At 39.5% G+C, this 20,725-nt stretch overlaps 1 protein-coding gene across 1 annotated transcript in view; it reads left to right on the top strand.

The window, feature by feature from the left end:
* Nucleotides 1-20,725, top strand: part of LRCH2 (leucine rich repeats and calponin homology domain containing 2) — a 95,926-nt gene that overhangs the window by 54,755 nt on the left and 20,446 nt on the right. Inside the window, exons 8-15 of the mRNA XM_020963466.2 lie at nucleotides 1,536-1,647; nucleotides 1,863-1,960; nucleotides 2,082-2,140; nucleotides 5,724-5,831; nucleotides 10,976-11,053; nucleotides 13,060-13,128; nucleotides 15,964-16,012; nucleotides 16,093-16,209. Of these exons, the coding sequence (XP_020819125.1) occupies nucleotides 1,536-1,647; nucleotides 1,863-1,960; nucleotides 2,082-2,140; nucleotides 5,724-5,831; nucleotides 10,976-11,053; nucleotides 13,060-13,128; nucleotides 15,964-16,012; nucleotides 16,093-16,209 (690 nt within the window). The remainder of the gene's footprint in view (nucleotides 1-1,535; nucleotides 1,648-1,862; nucleotides 1,961-2,081; nucleotides 2,141-5,723; nucleotides 5,832-10,975; nucleotides 11,054-13,059; nucleotides 13,129-15,963; nucleotides 16,013-16,092; nucleotides 16,210-20,725) is intronic.

Below are 20,725 nucleotides of genomic sequence, written 5' to 3'. Positions count from 1 at the left end.
TTTTCTAAATCAACCAGCTCGTCATTTCTTATAGCATAGTAGTATTCCATTACAGGCATATACCACAACTTGTCTAGCCATTCCTCAGTTGATGAGCATCCTCTCAATTTCCAGTTCTTTGCTACCACAAAGAGAGCTGCTATAAATATTTTAGAACATGTAGGTTCTTTTCTTTTTAACCTAATCACCTTGGGAAACAGACCTAATAGTGGTATTGCTGGGTTAAAGGGAATATACAGTTTTATAACTCTTTGGGCATAATTCCAGATTGCTCCCCAAAATGGTTGGATCCGTTCACAGTTTCACCAGCAGTGAATTAGTGTCCCATTTTTTCCACATTCCCTCCAATATTTGTCCTTTTCCCCTTCTATCATTTTAGTTAATCTGATGGGTGTACGATGATACTCAAAGTTGTTTTAATTTGCATTTCTCTAATCAATAGTGATCTTTTTATATGACTATACTTTTGATTTCTTCATGGAAGAACTGCCTGTTCATACCCTTTGACTGTTTATTGATTGAGGAATGACTCATATTCTAACAAATTTGAGAAAGTTCTTTATATGGTTGAGATATGAGACCTTTATCTGAGAAACTGTCTATAAAAATTTTCTCCCTTTTTTTGTTTTCCTTCTAATCTTGGATATATTTGTTTTATTTGTACCAAACCTTTTTTATTTAATGAAATCAAATTATCCATTTTATACCTCACCATATTCTCTAATGTTTATTCGTAAATTGTTCTCCTGTTTATAAGTCTGATAGGTAACATGTTCCATGTTCTTCTGATTTCCTTATGATATCTCCCTTTATATCTAGGTCATGTATCCATTTTGACCTTATCTTGGTAAATGGTGTAAGATGTTGGTGTATGTCCAGTTTCTACCAGACTACTTTCGAGCTTTCCTAACAAACTTTCACCACATAATGAATTCTTATCCCAAAAGTTTCAATCTTTACATTTGTCAAACACAAGTTTACTATAATCATTTGCTGCTGTGTATTGTATGTCTACTAGGTTCCACTGGTCTACTTTCTATTTCTCAGCCAGTACCAGAAAATTTTGGTAATTATTGCTTTATGGTATAGTTTAAGATCTGAGTACTGCTAAACCTCCTTCCTTTACTTTTTTTTTCATTAATTCTTTTGATATTCTTGACCTTTTGTTCTTTTGAATGAATTTTGTTATTTTTTTCTAGCTCAGTCAAATCATTTTTTTTCTTAATTTAATTGGGATGGCATTGAATAAATGGATTAGTTTAGGTAAAATTGCCATTTTTATTATATTGGCTCTGCCCAAACATGAATCATTTTATTTTTTTAAAAAAGATATCAGTACTAATTTGATATAGGATTTCAAGAGGAGAAATGCATTTACAATTTCGAAAGTAGGCCATTACACTTTTGACAGTTGTACTCTGTATTAGAAGCTAGATGCAAAAAATATTCTAAAATTTGTTTTGTCAGTAACTAAAATTTGTTGCAACTTAATTCTTGTGTTTGTTCACAATGTTCCATCCTTTTATCCCTTACAGCCATCAGATGATGACACAATCAGCCTCCACTCTCAAGTATCAGAATCAACTAGAGACCAGATTCTGAGAAGTGACAATCACTTGATGGGAAGCAAACTTGACTCTCATAAAGGTAGTTCATTGGTGGGATAGTTCCTATTTTTGTTTTGGGTAGCTACTCCTCCTTCGAGTTGATCTGGGCTCAAAAACCAGGTTTAAATGTAATGCCTGTACTTCATAGTATGATGATATGTTTAATCAACTGCATCTCCTAGCACATAAAGCAGAATGGCGTCAGAGGCTGTGGTTTAATATTCTTATTTTCTAATACATGTAAACCTGTACTAGACCAGGAGGTGTATGATTACATTGACCCCAACCCAGAGGATGTAGCAGTTCCTGAGCAAGGAGATGCGCATATTGGATCATTTGTCTCTTTTCTGAAGGTAGAGAAGTCTTTTTTTGCCCTACTGTGAATGAATTTTTCCTTTTATCTCACAAATGGACTGAATATTTCAGTTTGGTCTGACAGCAAATATAAAAATTATGTATTTTTTCTTACTTAAGGGAAGAGAAAAATATTCAGAGAAATCTCAGAAAAACGAAGAATGGGGAGATGAGAAAAGGTAAGCATGTGATACTTGTATAATCCAAAAGGGTTGTATGTTAAATATTTGTTAGAGAGTCTAATCGAATATTTATTTAAAATAATTTAGGTGTAATCATTTGCTCTGTACTTCATTCATGTGTCCTATTTAGATTAAATTTGTTGGATTTTTATTACTTCACAAACTTGTGTGCTACAGTCATATTAGAAATCTCCGAAAGCACAGAATAAGGTCATAGATAGCTAGACAGACAGCAGGGCATTTAATGAGTGCCTACCATGTGCCAGGCACTGTGCTAAGTGATGAGGGTACCAGTAAAAGCAAGCAGGACAGTCTGTGCGTTCACGGAGCTTACACTCCAGTGGAGGCAGACAGCCAGAGCACAGGAGCTGGAAGGAACTTGAGATATGCCCATGGTGACATGGAGATGATTGGGAAGGGCAGTGGAGGCTGGGCCTAGGCAGGAAAAGGTAAAGCCTTACCCAGCTATCAGATGGTATAGGCAGCATGAGCATTTCTTTTTGAAGCATAATAATATACCTCCTATCTATGTAGAAGCAAGGTGGTGCTAGGCTTGGAGTCTTGAGGGACTGAGGTTTGCATCTCAGCTCTGATACTTATTGACTGTGACCTTGGGCATGTCTCTGAGTTACACTCACTGAGTCCTCAATTTGATACTCATTCAATAAGTATTTATTGGTGTTGTAAGGAAATTACTTGTAAGCCTTATGGCAAGGCACAATAGAAGTCTGTACCTGGTGCCTCAAGTTCCCTTCGTCATATTCTGTCTGCAAACCCCTGCCATCTGACTCTTGCCCACCCCCATCTTGGTCTCTTTAAAGTTACCAGTGATCTCGTAGTGGCCAGTGTTCTCATTCCTCATCCTTTTGCTCTCTTGGCACTATTTAACACCATTGGCCACCTTCTCCTTTGTAGGTTTTTGTAACTTTCTCCTGATCCTCCTCCTACCGGTCAGACAGTTCCTTCTCAGCCTCCTTTGCTAGGTCTTCATCTGTGTCATACCATTCACTGTGTCCCCCGAGGCTCTGAACTGGATCCTCTTCTCTCCTTTCTCTCTCTGTCTCTCTGTCTTTGTCTGTCTCTCTGTTTCTGTCTGTCTGTCTGTCTCTCTCTGTCATATCTCATCAACTCCATTGGTTTCAGTGATCTCTGTGCAGATTATTCCCAGATCTGTATATTCATCCCCAATCTCCTGATCTCACTGACTGCCTATTTAGATGTCCTGAAAGTGTCTCGAGGCAGTTCTTGGTACAGTGGCTTGTCTTAGAGACAGGAAGACACGAGTCCAAATCCTACCTTAGACACTAGCCTGTGACCCTGAGCAAGTCAGTCAACCTTGGGCTGCCTCATTTTCCTTGTCTGTAAAATGAGGATGGTCATAACACTTACCTCCAAGGGTTATTATGAGGTTAAAATGAAATAATATTTATAAAGCATTTTGCAAACCTTAAAGCATTACATAAATGCTTCTATTATTATTTATTTATTTCAAATCTAGCCTTCCAAAACAAAAGTTACTATCTTTTCCTCTCAAACCTGCTTCATTCTGAACTTCCCTGTTTCTGTCATGGGAACCACCATCATTCCAGTCTCCCAGGTTTGCAAGTGATGTCATCATCAACTCCTCACTCACCTCTTCCCACACATTCAATAAATTGCCAGATCACCTCGTTTCTTTCTCTGCAACATCTCTGCTCTCCGTTCATACAGCCAGTGAGGAATCTTTTTTAGAGTTCAGACAGGTGATGATGAGGGCTCAAAAAATTTGTGGAGGAAAGACTTGAAATCCAGTTACTATTTTTGAAAACCAAAGCGTATCTCTCTCTCTTCCCACACTTCCCTTTTTCAGTTGAAGATATCACCATCCTTCCTGGCACCAAGTCTTGGAGTTATACTTGACTTTTTACTCTCTTTGTCAATTCCTGTATGCCATCAATTGCAATAGCCTGCTGATTTTACCTTCTCACTATCTTTTGCCGTCTACTCACACAGCCAGCACTTGAGTTCTGGCCCTAATCATGTCTTGCTGTCACAGGTAGCCTCCTCATGTCTCTAGTCACACCCTCCTACAACCCATCTAGCAGCACACAGTTGCCAAAAGTAATGATCCTAAAGCACAAGTCTAGCCATGTGTAAACCTGGCTTCAGAGTTTGTAGCAGCTCCCTGTCGCATCGACAATGAATGTTAACTTGTCACTTGGTATTTGATTGTCAGGCCTCATCCTGCTCTTCCAGGATAATTTCACATTGTCCCTCTTGTATACTCTGTATATCATCCAAATGGACCTGCTTGCTGTTCTCTGCATTTGGAGCTCAGTTTCCTGTTTCCATGTCTTTGTATAGGCTGTTCCACCTGTCTGGAGTGTGCCCTTTCCTCCCTTCCACCTCATAGAATCCTTAGCTTCCTTGAAGGTTCAAATCAGATGCCACCTCCTGTAGGTACTCTTTCAAGACCCCCTTAAAGTGTTGGTATTCTTTGCCTTCTCAGAGTATCCTGTATTTCTTTATCCTGTGTGTACATATCTATAGCTATATCTATAGATAGATAGGTATGTATATCTATATATAATTAATGTTCTTTGTGTTCTCAAAGTATCTTATTGTTTTATCCTGTGTATATCTATATATCTATAGATAATACGTGTGTATGTATATATCTCTCTATATGTAGGTATGTTACATTCCCCTCAGTAGAGGGCCTGTTAAGAACCGTTAGAGGAGGGACAGTTTTTCAGTTTGCCTGGTTCGGTGCCTTGCAAAGTCATGTTGGATTGAATGTCTCGGTCTTAAACTCCAGAGGGAGCTATTAGTGACTTGCAAGGTAGGGAGGAGGCATTAGATAGGTCTCATCATGTTGCAGTTTTGTCCACTCTCAAGGTTTTAAGGTGTTGCTAACTCCTTCTTGAATGAGCTTTTCTGTGGTCATGATAGCTGGAGATGGAAGGAGAGGGTCGTCCTTTTTTGCCTGGGTAAAATCCTTTGTCCTTTGTGAATAGTGTAAGTGGCATTTTGATTTTATTCTACCTCTCTTGACAGTTTTGCTAATCTTATTTGAAATTTATTCTTGGCATTTCTTTTAGTTTTGAAACCTTCTGTTTTTATTTTGGTCACCTCTTTTTTTTGCCTAACAGAAATAAGTAATTGATGAAGTTTTTCTTCTGTCATGTAGGAATTTTTATAGTGTGTCAGCTATTTCAGTTGCTTAATATGGAAACTCCAAGTGTTTCTTACCCAAAGTTGGAGTGAGGGCTTTGGAAATGTGTGTGACAGACTACTGCCCAATTCCTGTGGCCATTCTTTTGTTACACGTTTGTGAAAGCTACCACCCCATAGACTGTAAGTTGATGGCCGGTACTGGCTTTAAATAGACAGCAGGTGACATTTCAGATCGAGGCTTACTAGCCCGGAAGCTCTATGAGAGCCCATCTAATTTAGAATGTTCAGAGCACAGGTGTCAGAATGTAAGCGTTCTTAGTTTGTGAGAAACTAAAATGGCCTTTGTTTCTGAAAGTTGGTGAGTGGATAGCCTGTTTTACCTTCGTATGCATTTGGGAATAACAACATTTGTCTCCCCTTTCAGGATTCAGAAAGAGCAATTCCTTGCAGAGGAAGAGGATGATGATTTGAAGGAAGTTACAGATTTAAGGAAAATAGCTGCTCAGTTATTGCAGCAGGAGCAGAAGAACAGGTATTCATTGCAGTGATCAGATTGAAGTAGGAAGGTTACTTGGTCATTAAACAGATTATTAAAAGTTAAAGTATATTAGATTTACAGTAAATGGTAGAGCCCTTTTGGGGAATTTTCAAGGGACTAACTACTAAAAATGTAGTGGGAAATATTTAGGCAAATGTGTGTGTGTGTATAATTACAGCTTAGAAATGTGAATGTATCTTAAGAGGAAAACTTTGTAGGCAGGAATTTAAAAAATGATCTTTAGTATATTTCAGAATCCTTGGTAACTTCTTTTCCCTAAGTGATAAATTATAAACATATGCACAAATTATACATGTCAATGTTTATATATATGTGTGTGTATATGTATTTGTACATATATATGATGTCCCCAAAGTCTTAGTGTAGTTTTAAACTTTATTTCAGAAGCATAAATTCTACAAACTTACCCAGAACATCATTTGAAAGTTTCAGTATTTAAATGTCATTTACACTTATTTAGTTTTGTGAACTTTGAGTGATAAAGTTTTAATTCAAAGGAACACGCTGTCACCATGTGTTGCATCTGTGACAGTTTATGACATTTTCTCAGATCAGTGGATCTATAGGTCAAAGTTTGAAAATCAGCTTGAACAACATATTGTCCAAGGTTGGATTCTAATAAGAAACTGAGCAGTATTTCAAACATGGAAATGACTAACTTTCCAGATATTGTTTTTTTTTTTGTAACTTTGTAGCATTTATTCTTCTGAAGTTATTAAAGCTTAAACCTGCACAAAGACTTAGAACACCCTCTGTGAGTGTGTGTGCATTAGCACATGCACACAGCTGTATATGAATACATATATTTATACACACACACACACATACACATATACACATAAGCATCTTGTTTATATGTATGTTTCGATATTAGATAGAAGACATTTAGTAATTGTGTGTATGCTTCAAATAAATACTTGAATAGTTATGCTGTGCCTTTAAAAGATCTTACAGTGAATGTTAGCACTCTTTGGGGCACCTGTGAATTATACAGCTGATGTTGCAGTTGTTGAGTCCAAGCTGATAGGTTCCCATTGCTCTGTTTCATGGCCACGGGCAGCCTTATGTCATGAGGAGCCCCAAAGGCCTGGGAGTTTGAATCAGTGAAATCCCCTTCCTTGCTGAGGTTAGCCTAGTTGTAGCATCTCTTTATTCAAAGAAATTACATGCTGTAGGGGGCCACATAGTGATGAAAAGTGGTGACAGGAAATCCCTGACATCTTTAGATTTTTAGTGGTGCACATGTGGAACAAACACGATTATTGGGCTCTTGTCTCCTGTTGTTGTTGTTTTTATTAACATATGAGAGGCAGTGCTGCATAGTGGACAGAGATCCAGCATTGAAGCCAGGAAGGCCTGGCTTCAGGTTCGACCTTTAACAAATACCAGCTGTGTGACCCTGGGCAAGTCACTTAACCTCTCCCTTAGGAAACTCTTTAACATTCTAAGTTTCAGAGGAGCCAATGTGCATCGGTAGGGGAGTTTCCTCACCTGAGAGTTCCCTGTACCAATGAAGTCACAAGTCCAGTCCCCAAAATACATTACCATCTTTTTGGAATGGTGCGACTGAAGTGTTCCAGCATTTATGCTATTGTGATAATGCCCAACCATAACCATGGCAAATGGTAACTGTGCACACGTCAGGGGTCTTTGCGATCCTTTATTTACAGATAGGCTGTTCTTAAAAAAAACCCCCAACAACTTTCAAATAGTCAGTGGATGACATGCCAAAATATGCTTTAGTTTTCTTTTATGAAAAGGCCTGGACTAAAATATTAAGGTACTTATTAGAATCCTCAATAACTGTCTCATGCCCTTTCTCCATGTTTGATGTGCCTTCCTTCCTTGTGATTTGTGTTGTTTGTGCCCTTCACGTCTCCATTTTCTGGGATGCCTTGATTTTTCCATTTCGAATCTCCACTGGGCTTTCTCTGCACTGGCCACTTGAAGATGGAGGTGAGCCCAGTCTTGCCTAATATGATGCTACTCTACTCCCATTTTATCTCCCAGCAAGTGGCAAGACAGTTTTGTTTGCTTGTTTTTTTAAAGTTACCAAGGGACTCAAGAATGGGAGGAGGTGAGAATTGTTGCTGGCTAAGGAGGCCCAGTGGCAAGAGTCGAGTCCCCTTGTCAGAGTGCCTTTGAGGGGGAATCTCCCAGGCACCTGAGGAGCCTCATTCAGTATTGAGCTTTGCAGTAGAAATGTCCATAGTGAGTCTTTTTCGAGCACGTGTCTGTTAGTTGATCATTCATCTCTTTCTCCCCACATGAGCTGATGTTTTTATACTCTAGGTGTTACAGGGACTGTATGGTAATTTTATAGTTATTTTTTCCTCGGAATTAATACAAAACCCACCATAGCACAGTGCTTTACACGTGGCAGACCATGCTCAGGGTAATTGAAAAATAAGTCAGAGTTTATAGACCTCTTTATTCAAAAGGAACCTTTGTTTGACAAACAGCTATTTAGAAGAAATGACTTGGGCTGTTTGTAAGATGACTGGAAAAGTTATTTTCTTTTTTTCTTTGATACTTCTATTAAATTTCCTTATCAAGTATAAAAACATTCAATTATAAGATCTTTTCAGGTCTCTTTTACTAAATGTTGAAAGCTAATTATGCTATTTTCTAACAAGATTCAAGATATTTAAAGGCGCTGACAGGCAAAAAACAACAACCTGGTGACATAAGTGAGGAGCCTGGCTAATTTTTCACAATTTATTATGTATTTAGAAGGTTAAATAGCATTAAGAGAGGCAGTGTGGCAGAGTAGAAAGAGGCCTTTCCGTTAGAAAGACCTGTATTGAAGCCTTGCCTGTGACTCAAGATGGCTGTATAGCCCCGGTAAGCCACTGACCTGCTGCTCCTGGCCACTCTGGATGGATAGAAGCTGCAGAGCTGTCACTGATCCCCAGTGGTTGAGGAGATTTTTGAATACCAATGAAATCACAGGCCCACCCCCTTCCCCAGCCCCATAAAAAAAAGAGTTAAGTTATCCAAACACTTTTGTTGGTGGCCAACATTGAGATGGAGTTCAGGTGATCAGATTTGGAGTCCAGTGCTTTGTCCAGATCTTTTCTTTCCTCTGCTTTGAATAATCAGCTCTGCCTAAGTTTCTGGTAGGTGCTTATGTTCTTGGCTTCTTTCTGTCACTTGGATGTGATTGTAGAAGCTTAAATTGAGCATGTCTCTGCCTTCTCCGTCTTCACCCTCTAGAATTTCTGTTTTACCTCCCAGGTTTATCCTGCATGGGTCCAGAGTTATTTTACAGCAGAAATGATCTTAATGACTTTCCAAGCTGCCAACAAACAAACTATAAAAGTTGTAATGGTTTTCTTTTCAGATCTCATTGCATTTGTCCCATTTGTTTTTTGTCATCTTCACACTTGATTAGAAATAATTTTTCTCACCAGAGGTTGTCTTTGACTACCACAGTGCATTAACTATCTTTACTTTTTATGTAGGTTACCTTGAATGCTTGTTTAACTGTTCATTTACCACCTGCTTAGTTTATAGTGAAAAATCAAAGTACTGTCAGTTTACTGGTGAGGGAAATATTGATGTGGCTAATCCCAAAGAGCAGAGAATGCCAAAGATGTTGCTATTAATTGAGGAAGATATCATAGATGATTTTCTTCCAGAAACTATGTTTTGTTCAGAGTATATTTTAAAATTGGACATCTAGATGGTACAGTTGATAGAGTGCTGGGCCTAGAGTCAGGAAGACTCATCTTCATGAATTCAAATTCAGCCTCAGATACTTACTAGCTGTGTGACCCTAAGCAAGCCACTTAACCTGTTTGCCTCAGTTTCCCTTTCTGTAAAATGAGCTGGAGAAGGAAATAGCATCTTTGCCAAGAAAATCCCAATGGGGTCATGAAGAGTCAACTGAACAATAACAACAGAATATTTCAAAATTATATTTTTTTGTTCTTTGAGCATGCACTAGTTAGCTGGCTCCTGAAGGCATCCCGAAGGGTCTTGCATGACATGGAGGTGCTGGCAGAAAATCAGTATTTTTCATTAGGTAAACCATTAGGTGGGCATTTTGTAATTGAGTATTAAAGAGTTAGCAGGAAAAGATTTTAAGTAATCAAAATCCGAAGACTTCACCTCCCTTCCAGCCAGCCCATCACAAACCCAAGAGGCATAAAATAGTTTCTGAATTTTCTTCATGGATTGAATTTCTGTTCTATTAGCTACTTAGGCATAATTTTCTTCTAAAAGTACACTTAGTTTTATTCCATATATCTAATCACTTTAAAAAAATTCTCTGCATATTCTAAATTCTTGTTACAACTACATTTGATTGTATCGAAGTCCATTTGAAACATTGATTTAAAAAACATTGAATTTGTCCTTGGGAATAATTTGGGTGATTAAGTTCAGCCTTTATAAGAAATCAGTCAGTTTGCAGACATTTTAACCAATCTATTGAAAGTTCTCCATTATCAGAAAAGTGATATTCTGCCTGAGGGTCCTCAGCAAAAGCTGAAATGAGAATGGCAACTGCTGCTTGTCTTTTTGTGTTTTTTTTTTTTAAAGCATGCCACCTGTCCCCTTCATTCATTTGATGCTCCTAGCGTGTAGACTTGTTGGCTTTCATGGGTCTGTGCAATACATCATTTCGCTTGGCCAGCCTTGTTCCAGGGCATTTTCAATCATACCAGTTTACTCGATAGCGCAGTAATTCTTTTATATATCTCTTACTTTTTACCATCTCTTTATTTGCTTTTAGACCACATGAAAGTTTGGACTTGTTTTGGAAAGGAGATGGTACTAAGCATTGTATAAAATAATTCAAGAATAAAAAACCTGTAAGTGAAATTGAGTCACAGATATCGGTCACTGTGATTGAACATTCCTCATCATGTGAATTGCTGGTGCAGTGTTGTTGGTTTTGAGTTATAGTGCTTCTGTGCATAGCTATTTATGTGGCTTTGAGGGTCATCAAATTAACTTCTGGCTTGGTCTAACTAATCACTCAGTTCTTTCTGCTCTTGAAATCTCTCCACTCTTTCCTTGCTGTACTAATGACTTCCCTGTCCTCTCCCATCAACATCTCCTTGCTCCTTCCATTTTTGGGTTTGGTTGATGTGCGGGAAATGTGAAAACAGACGGAGACCTTTAAGTTATAGAACATCATTCAGTGAGAAACTCTTCCAGAGGACCAGAGCAGCAGGACGTGCATCAAGGTATCTCAAGTTTGTGAAGTATTTAAGGGCCATTTTTATGCAACTGATTGTGGAAAACTTTTGGCAGTAGGCTTTTGGTTGGAGCCCTGCTGTGAATTATGTCTAGGTTAGTGACATCTTCTAGTGAGCAACAATAGCTCATAGTGATTTCTCGGTGTGTAGTGCCATGAGTTTCTAGAGATCACGTTAGCAAGGGACTTATCATGTTGAGCAGAGTGAGTTATGTTTTCCTGAGAGATTTACAGAGCTCACTATTTTTAACCTTCGTTGCTTACATCACCAAATGTGATGGAGCCTGATTGTATATAACAGCATGAACAGTCAGCTCCAAATCCTGCATTTCTAGAAGAGAATAGAGGTCTGGCTAAGACCCAATATAGAACACACAAATCATGTATGTTTTTGTTTATCTCTGGAAGTCGGCAAACCTCTTTGGATATGCCTTTATGGTCAGAAGTTTACCGCAACTGCCTCCTGGCTTTGTCTGGGTCCCAGCTGTGTAGATGACAATGAATAACAGGACTTTGATTCTCTTTGTATTGTCACTTAGTAATTGGACAATATTACCCATTCACACGTAGCTGTGTTCTCACTCCCTGATCCTTAGCCTCCAAAATTATAAAGGGGGCATAAGAAGAAAACAAACTCACTTTTCCTCATAGAGGGGAGAAGGGAGGCAACTACTTTCCCATTTTCATGATGAAAGAAAGAGTTCTGAACTAGGAGTTAGGAGAGATTGTATTGTTTAGTCTTGGGATGGTTCTACCACTAACTAGCTATGTTCTAGCCACTAACTAGGCAAGTTGCTTCTTCATTCTGGGCCTCAATTTCCCTATCTGTAAAACAAGGGGGCTAAGTGATGATAGATAGTGCTACAATTCTATCATTCTAAATTGACTAAGAGGACCTTCCTCTGTGGGTTTATGTCAAAGGGATGTGCAACATATGGACTAATTATTGGGCTGCTTTTCACTTATAGTTCGTTATATAAATGGACTCCTGTGTTACAGAAATTCTCATTAAGGGATTTCAGAGGTCCTTAAAATTAACGTTTAAATAAATGAAATTTATCCACAGTTGTTTTGACCTCTATGAAATCACTCTGATGTCAACCAGTAAAAACTTGGGAATGTTTGTGAGGGGGTTGCACTTTAAAATGATCTAGCTTGGAAATGACTTCCCTAACACCCATCCCCCAACTGGCCTTTGTAGCTTTGCACCCTGTAAGGATCATCGTCATGCCCTCCCCCCTTTTAGGTCATTGACACTTCAAGACTCTATCTAAAAACTGCAGGTAGTTCTGTTATTGCCTTTCAAATTTGACTTTTCTGAACTGTTGGAGATTTAACCATTGATTTTCTGCATCACTCAAAGTCCTTGCTGCTTAATAATCATATTGGTACTGGAGCAAGGAATTGTAATTTGAGGTAAATTGCTTTAGAGTAAATGATGCAACAAATAAGCTCCAGGTAGAAACTGCTAGGAAACCAAAAAGTATTGTCAAGGTGATGGTAGCGATTGCGGGATTATCATTTTCTTCTTTGGACTCTTATTTGTGTTGAGTGTGTTAAAGCTGCTGTAAATGGCAGGGCTTCTTAGTTCACTGTCTCTTTATGCTGTCAAACGCAGATCCTGTAATTTCCTTTATATTAAAATACATTCTAAATCAGTCATGCTAGCACCTGAAACATCATTGCTTCTCTTTCTTCTGTCTTGGAAAATTGGCTCTCTCAGCTGGAATTGGTAGGTATACATGAGCATCATGGCTAGGAGATGCTCCGGTCTTCAAAGAGGAGCCTTGTTACAGGAAGAGGTGCATAAAAGGCCCAGTGAGCTCCATTCCTACTAAACTTGCCACTGTCCTTAGGAGCCCCTGTTCTAAATGGTATTTCCAAACTTGTTTCCCAGCAATTTTCCTTTTGGCATAGTTGTATCTTAAAGATGTTATTGATGAGCTTATACTCTAATTATTATAAATAAATGTTGATTTCTTGATTTGTTTCTAGGCTTCTTAATCATTCATCTTCAGTAAACCCAAGAAACAGACCTAAGCAAACTGTGGAATTTGAAAAAAGGTATACAACCATGTCAGTGCTTATTTGTTTATGGTCCATCTGGTTTTTTCTGTTTGCCAAATGTACAGAAGCTTGTTTGCAGACTCCTGCTGGGAGATGGGCTTTTGGTCACAGCAGCTCTCCAAGGCACAGGTAGAGGGAGCCACGCCAAGACAGTCTCGGATCCTGGAAGTGGGGAACTCTTGGTTTCCTCTAAGGTGACTTGGTTCCAAACCCACAGAGAAGTTTGTTTCTAAGTGGTTCACAGACTGGTCTAGCATATTGAGAAGAAAAAGCGTGTATGGCATGGATATGACTAAAATGCTTTGTGATTGAGCAAGACAAAGATAAGGAGACTTAAGTTGTTCTGCTGGGTTCGTGTGTGCCGTTTGACTAGGTAAATGGTACCTTTAACTGGTCAGTGTCAACTTTTCCTCCTCATGAGCTATACTCATTCTTCATACTTCTGCTGCGTATAGAGCTGGATAGGAGGATTTTGACATCACTTGCAGATTCACAAAGCATTTTACATATTTTCTCTCATATGTTCCTCTCTGTGAAGAAACTGAGGCCAAGAGAGGCTAAATGACTTTTCCAGGGTCACACAGTTAGCGTCTAGCACTTTAGTCTTTCGAACTTTGAGTCCAGCACTCAGTGGCTGCCTTGCCCTTTTAAATTAGTTTTGCTCAATCCATTTGTCCATGTACGTAGTTATAGTGGGCGTAGCACCATGCAGATGAATGCTGGAAGACCACACTCATTGCTTGAGAATCTAGGCGGCCATTGGAGCTGCGGCCCTAGGGTTGGACCTCAGGATGTGTAACTTAGCAGTTATCTGCTGAGAGGAGAGAGATGGGCGCAAGTGTTGAGGGCCTTCAGGGCCCAGAATCCGCCCAATAGTGAAGAGTCACCTAGGAAGGACTGTTCATGTCCCTCCACTGTTCATGCTAAAAATCACCACAAACCACCAGATGTTACATCTTTGGAAGTCTCCAAGAGTTGTTTTTGACTGACAACGAAATTCATTTAAATTTTTAAAATTCCTGGACCCTAGATTAAGAACCCCTATTGTAGATGAGGCCAGATGAACATTATGTAATTATTATAATGTATTAGGTAGCAAAATTAAGTTTATTAGTCCTAGAATTTTCAAAATGCAAATAATGTACTTCTTAGCTGTGCTCACTGGTGCCACCATTTGTTTTCATGTGGTTTTGGTCACTGTGAAAGTTTGGCCTTTCTGACTCTCTGCTTTTGGGTTTGAGGTTGGTGAAGCCAGTTTACAAAGGGACAAGTGTGTAGGGAGACTTTTCTCCATTGTTCCTGCTTTGGTACCCGAGAGTGTTTGCCCCTGTAGTAGCTGGGCATGCCTGGTTATGAGTTACAAACATTGATATTAAAAAAGCAGAGAGGTGGGTATGTTCTTAATGCAGACAAGGTACATACTTCAAGGCATTTTTACACAACTTGGACTTCTTTGTTAAGTAACCTCCTATTTAAAGTAACAATCTCATTTGATCCTCCCACAGCCAGGAGAGGTGGGTAGTTGCTATTATGATCCTCATTTTACAGATGAGGAAGATAAGGCAAACAGAGGTGAAGTGACTTGCCCAGGGTCATATAGCTATATCAGAGATCTATAAAACTCCCTTTAAAATACCATCTTACAAAGAGGTTGAAGCTATTTTCATTCTTAAAAGGAAAGGAAGGAACCTCCCTTTCCTAAATTTTCGCTAGAGGGCCTAAGCCCCAGAAGCACACTTATGCTACTGGGCTGAGGTTTTTATTTTAGCAGCATTTAGACTTAGTACAGTCAATTATATCACTTCTCCCCTTTCTTTCAAGATACTGCTTAAGCAGCAGCTGCATTTTTCTTCCCTTCCCTTTTCTCTGTCCACACTCTTTCAAAATCTATCCTTTCCTCCCAACCCTACCTCCTCTGGAATGCATACAATACCCTCCTTTTCCTGGAACCCCTCCCTTAAAAAGAAAAAAATCCTATTCAGCCCTCCGCCTCAACACAAAAGTTTTTTTTTTTTTCCCATGGAGAATTTCCTTTAACCAACACATTGTATCAGAATGCAAAGATTAGGAAATGCAGCCTTGAGTAAAGCCAAAACACTTCAGAAATGCAGTAGAAAAGCAGTCATTCATCTAAATTGGTTTACATGTAGAGCAGTTTAATGATGGACCGATTTAATTTTTCACTTTTTAACTATTTTAGCATCCTGTAAGCAGAGCTGAAATGAACTCTTGTCTTTCATTGTGAGTCTTTACCACTTTTTTCCATAATAGAATATTCTCCTGGGGTGAAGAAGTATTTTAACTTCTGGCTCTGTCTCCCAAGTGCCTAGAGTTGGCATAGGGTTCTTTTTATGAGGGTGTTGGTCAGAATGGTCCTGTGATTTTATCAATGTAGGGAACTCCCTCTTATCATTGCAAGTCAACAACTCCTGTGTAATTGATATTCTTGAAGAGCTGCTGAGGCTTGTCTGTGATTGCTTAGCTTAGCTAGTCAGCTAGTGGGTGGCAGAACTGGAACCCAGTTCTTCCTACCTGGCTCTTTGCTTTCCTGCTTTGCCTCTTGGTCTCTCACTGCAGATTACTCTTACTTTATAAGTGCTCACCCACAATGGGGTGGTTTCTGTAGAGCATCATTTATTTTGAACTCTTGAGTTTTTATGGCAATACACATTTTACCAAGTGAAATAAATTTGTCTAAGAATTTATTTAACAAAAGAAAATTCCTATAATAAAAATGGTGACTTAATAATGGAGCTTTTTTTTTTTTACCAAATGTATACTTAAAGATGCTTCCAAACATTTTAACAAATTAAGATATGTTTAATTTTTTAGTGTCTTGGCAGATGAAGTAAATTCTGCATTGTCACCCTTCATGTGGCAGGTAAAGAGGAAATTAAAATTGCTGTTGTGTTCCTCACTGTGCACTCATTTACATAGTTAAAAAGCATTATTTCATTACAGCCTTTAGGAAATGAAAAGGATCCAGTTGATGAGCAGCAGTGGCCTGAAACTCAACCCATAATCTGGCAGAATGAAGAAAGGAGGCGAAGCAAACAAATTAGGAAAGAATATTTCAAGGTATCTGTTTTTTTTTTTAACGTGCTATGTAACTATTATTGTTCATCTTGTCATTTTTATTGTAAACATAATTGCTTTGCAATAGAACTTATTGACAGATTTAAATGTTGCATTATGTAGTATTGATGTGTGATCCAGTGATGTCTAATAAAATCTTTAACATTTGTTTTTAAAACTTTAGGTTTCAAATTTTCTCCCTTCCTCCCTCCGCACCCACCCTCATTGAGAAGGCAAGCAACTCGATACAGGTTATACATATGTAGTCATGCAAAACACTTCCATGGTAGTCATGTTGTGAAAAACTAACTATATTTCCCTTCATCCTATCCTGCCCCCCGTTCTCTCTTTTAACCCTGTTCCTCCTCAGAAGTGTTTGCTTCTGATCACCCCCTCCCCTAATCTGCCATTGCTTCTATTATTCCCATCCCCCTTATCCCCTTTCCCACTATTTTTCTGTAGGGTACGATAGATTTCCATACCCAAATGAATGTTAAACATTTCCTAGTTAACATTTGAATCTGGTTCCTGCTGCACTTGTACTCTAGAGTTTTCTTTTTTTTCTTTCTTTTTTTTTTTTTTTTTTTTGTCTAGGCAGTGGGGTTAAGTGAGTTGCCCAGAGTCACACAGCTAGTGAGTGTTACCTGTCTGAGGCTGGATTTGAACTCAGGTCCTCTCGACTCCAGGGCCGGTGCTCTATCCACTGTGCCACCTAGCTGTCCCTTAATAAAATCAAAGTAATTTTGAAAATTAGTCATGTCGTAAGAGAACCATAGTTTACAAACTTTGGATACAGGTCAGGTCGAGAATCTTTATTGTCACAAGCCCGGGTAGGGAGCGATCACTTGGTTAATAGCATTCCTTCATCAGCCACATGAGCTCTGAATAGAATTTCCTACCATTATAAAGGCTGTTCTAAGGTATTAAAACTTAAAAATGCCCTAAGACTTCCAGGACACTCTGCATATAGTGTAAGAAGCAGTCAGTCTTGGCCTGCTGCTCACTTCAGGAGCAGAGCAAGGCAACTTTGTTCTGTTTGCTGGCTGCCAAATGGGAAGTGAGGAGCTCTCAGTCTAATGAGAGGGAGAACACACAAACAAGTAAGTACAAATAAGATACAGACAAGATAAACTGAGGGTAATCTGAGAGGGAAGTGTCTTGTTTGAGGAACATCTAGGAGGCCAGTGTCACTGGAGAGCAGAGTTCTTGGAGGGGCAGGGAGGGGCAGGAAGGGGCGAGTTTATGAAGGGCTTTAGAAGCCAGAGGACTGGGGCAGCTAGGTAGCGCAGTGGATAGAGCACCGGCCCTGGAGTCAGGGGGACCTGAGTTCAGATCTGGACTTAGACACTTGACACTTACTAGCTGTGTGACCCTGGACACATTAACCCCATTGCCTAGACAAAAAAAAAAAAAGCAGAGGACTTTATATTTGATCCTGAAGGTGATAGGGGGGCCCCTGGAGTTTATTGAATGGGAGTGGGAAGTGACATGGTCAGATGTACATTTAAGGAAGATTAATTTGACAGCAGAGTGGATGGACTGGAGTGAGGAGAGACTTGATGCAGGGTATTGCAATAGTCCAGGTGTGAAGTGATGAGGGCTTGTGACAGAGTGGTGGCAGAATAGGTGACATACTCGATATGTGAAAAAGGTAAAATGAAGAGAACTTGGCATCAGATTGGATATGAGGGATGAGGGAGTGAGAGCTTGAGAAGGATGCTGGGCTGGGAGCCTCTGTGATGGGAGGATGGTGGTGCCCTCCAAGTACTCGGGAGGTTAGGAAATTCTGTTTAAGATGATTTCCAGGTGTCCATCAGGCACCTGGAGATGTCAGTGGAGTAATTAAATTAGGGCTGGATAAGTAGACTTGCCAGTCATCAGCATGTTGATAATAACAGCATCTGGGGGAGCTGAGATGGGTAAGTGCCACAGTATAGAGGAAGGAGAGAAGAGGCCCTTGGTCAGAGCGCTGTGGGACTCCCATGGCTGGGGGCATGACCTGTATGAAGATCCAACAAAGGAGACTGACCCAGAGCAGTCATATAGGTAAGAGGAGAACCAAGAGATGGCTTTGTCATTAAAACCCAAGAGAGAAAAGGAAGGGGGTGCTTGACAATGTCAAAGTCTGCAGAGAGGTTAGGAGGGATGACAATTGGAAGCCAGACTGCAGAGAGTTAAGAAGAGTGTGAGATAATAGTAGGTAGAGGTACCCGTTACAGATGACCTTCTCAAGGAGGTTAGCCACAAAAACAAGGAGGACTTATATATATAATAGTGGAGTTTTTTTTTTTTTGAGGATAGGTCCACTGGGGAGAAGAGGAACTACATGGTCAGATCTATGTTTTAGAAAAATAACTGACACTATATGGAGGGTAGATTAGAGAGGGGGGAAATTTGAGGCAGGCAGACTATAGGGAGCCTTCTTCAGTTGTCCGGGAGAGAGGGGATGAGGACCTGAACTTGAGTTGGGGCCCTAGAATTGACTGGTTAGCAAATTATTAGCTATGTGGAATGAGGGAGAAGAAAGAACTGAGGCTGTAAACCTGGATGAATGTAGCATGGTAGTGCCCTAGATGGTAATATGGAGGTTTGGAGGGAAGTGAGGAGACTTAGAGGAAAGATGATGAGCTTTGTTTTGGACTTGTCTTTGAGATACATATGGAGGCTTCATTTAAAAATGTCCAAGAGTTAGTTTGTGATGGAAGCTTAGTGTTTAGGAGAGATGCTAGGGCTGGGACTGTGTATCTTAGAATCATCTGCATAGGGATGATAATTAAACTCATGGGGACTAAAGAGGTCACTAAGAAAGAGACTTTAGAGAGAGAAAAGAAGAGGGCTTGTGCATAATCTGGGGGTACACTTACCATTAGGGGACGTGATCTGATTGATGATCTAGCTAAGGAAACTGACATGTAGGAGGAGAACCAAGAGAGAGCAGGGACAGGAAAACTTCGAGGTGGGAGGGAAGTAAGAAGGGAGGAAGAGAGGGGAGAGGGAGGGGAGGGAGAAAGACAAAGGGAGAGCGAGACAGAGAGAGAGAATGAGAATCCAAGAGGGGAGGAGGGGAGGGTGGTCAGCAGTGTATAGTGCTTCAGGTAGAGAAGTACAAAGACTAAAAAAAAAAAGTCTTTGGCTTCGGTGAGTGATGAGGTTGAAGCTAGATTGCAGAGGTTTGAGGTGTAAGAGGAGAGGATGTCGAGGTCCTGGCTGTAGTTTTTTTTTCCCCTAGGAGTTTGTGTAAATATACACTAAATTTAAATTTAAAATTAAATTTTAATTTACTTTAATTTATTAAATTGAATTTAAAAAATTAAATATATGTGAAGATTATTAAGAGGATGGCTTGAGGGCATGGTCAAGTCAAGTGAGGATTTTTTTAAAGTTGGAGAAGACTTGGATGTATTGGTGGGCAGAAGGGAAAGAGGCAGGAGAGAGGGAGAGATTAAAGATTAGAGAAAGGAGAAGATTCCTTCTTTTCCCCCTTTAAAATCCTCAGAAGAGATCCAGTGTACCCCTCAGTTCTCTGTTTATCTTCTTTAAAAGTCCTTTAGTACCCTTTGAGGTCCTGTAGACCACTTATTTCTCTTCTCTCCCCTCCCTCCCCCAATCTTAACACTCAGCTCTTGTCTTTTTATCACAAATGCTTGAAAGTCTTCTTTTTCCTTTAAAGACCTATTTTTTTTTTACCTTGTAAAATTATACTCGGCTTTGTTCATGCTCAGTTTGTGTCAAATTATCACAAATTCCTAGTGAATGGAGTCCAAACTTAGTGAGGTTTTAATATGTTTAAATTTATTGGTTAGCAAAGGGATTTGCAATGCTCCTTACAAGTCACAAGATGTCACCGTAAGCACATTTCAAAGAGACTTACCCTGTAATTCACAGGCTTTACACTAAATTAATTCAGAACTGCTATTTTTTTTTTTCATGGTTAAAATATCTTGTAGTTATCCAGTGCCTTTCTCTCAAAGAAAAGAAAAAGGTAGACGTTCTCTTTCTTCTTCAGTCTCCTGAGAATTGAGGAGACTTTTCACAGGATCTCTTATTAGACTTAATCTGAACTTGTTTTTCATTAAACAGTGAGTTTCCATACTCTAAAGAGAGAATTTGGATCTAAGTGGAAGCATCACTCAGTGGGCTGATATCTCTTTTGGAGTTATTTTGTTTCTGTAACTTGATGAAATTTATCTGGAAGCTTCTTTCTGCCTGGCCAAAATAAATCCCGCTGGGCCACTAGGGCTTTATGGATTTTCCCATCTCTAAGCAAGCAAGCATTAATAAAAGTTATTCTTCTAAGGGAGTTTTCAGCAAGAGACCGAATCTGCCACTGTTGTGGGCAAGTGTTGGATAGACTTTTTCAGAGGAGCTTCAGAAGCATTGAAATTGCCCTCAAATGGTACTAGATGAGATGAGGAAACTGGCTCTCCTGGAACTACTGTACATGGTTTGGGGTGGCCTCAGTCTTTCCCAGGACTATTCATTCTGCTGCAGTGCATTAAGTGGTCAGAACAAACTGATT

This window comes from Phascolarctos cinereus, unplaced genomic scaffold (assembly GCF_003287225.1).
Source record: "Phascolarctos cinereus isolate Bilbo 61053 unplaced genomic scaffold, phaCin_HiC Scaffold_8;HRSCAF=390, whole genome shotgun sequence".
NCBI lineage: Eukaryota > Metazoa > Chordata > Mammalia > Diprotodontia > Phascolarctidae > Phascolarctos > Phascolarctos cinereus.
This window is presented reverse-complemented; position numbering and strand designations above follow the sequence as displayed.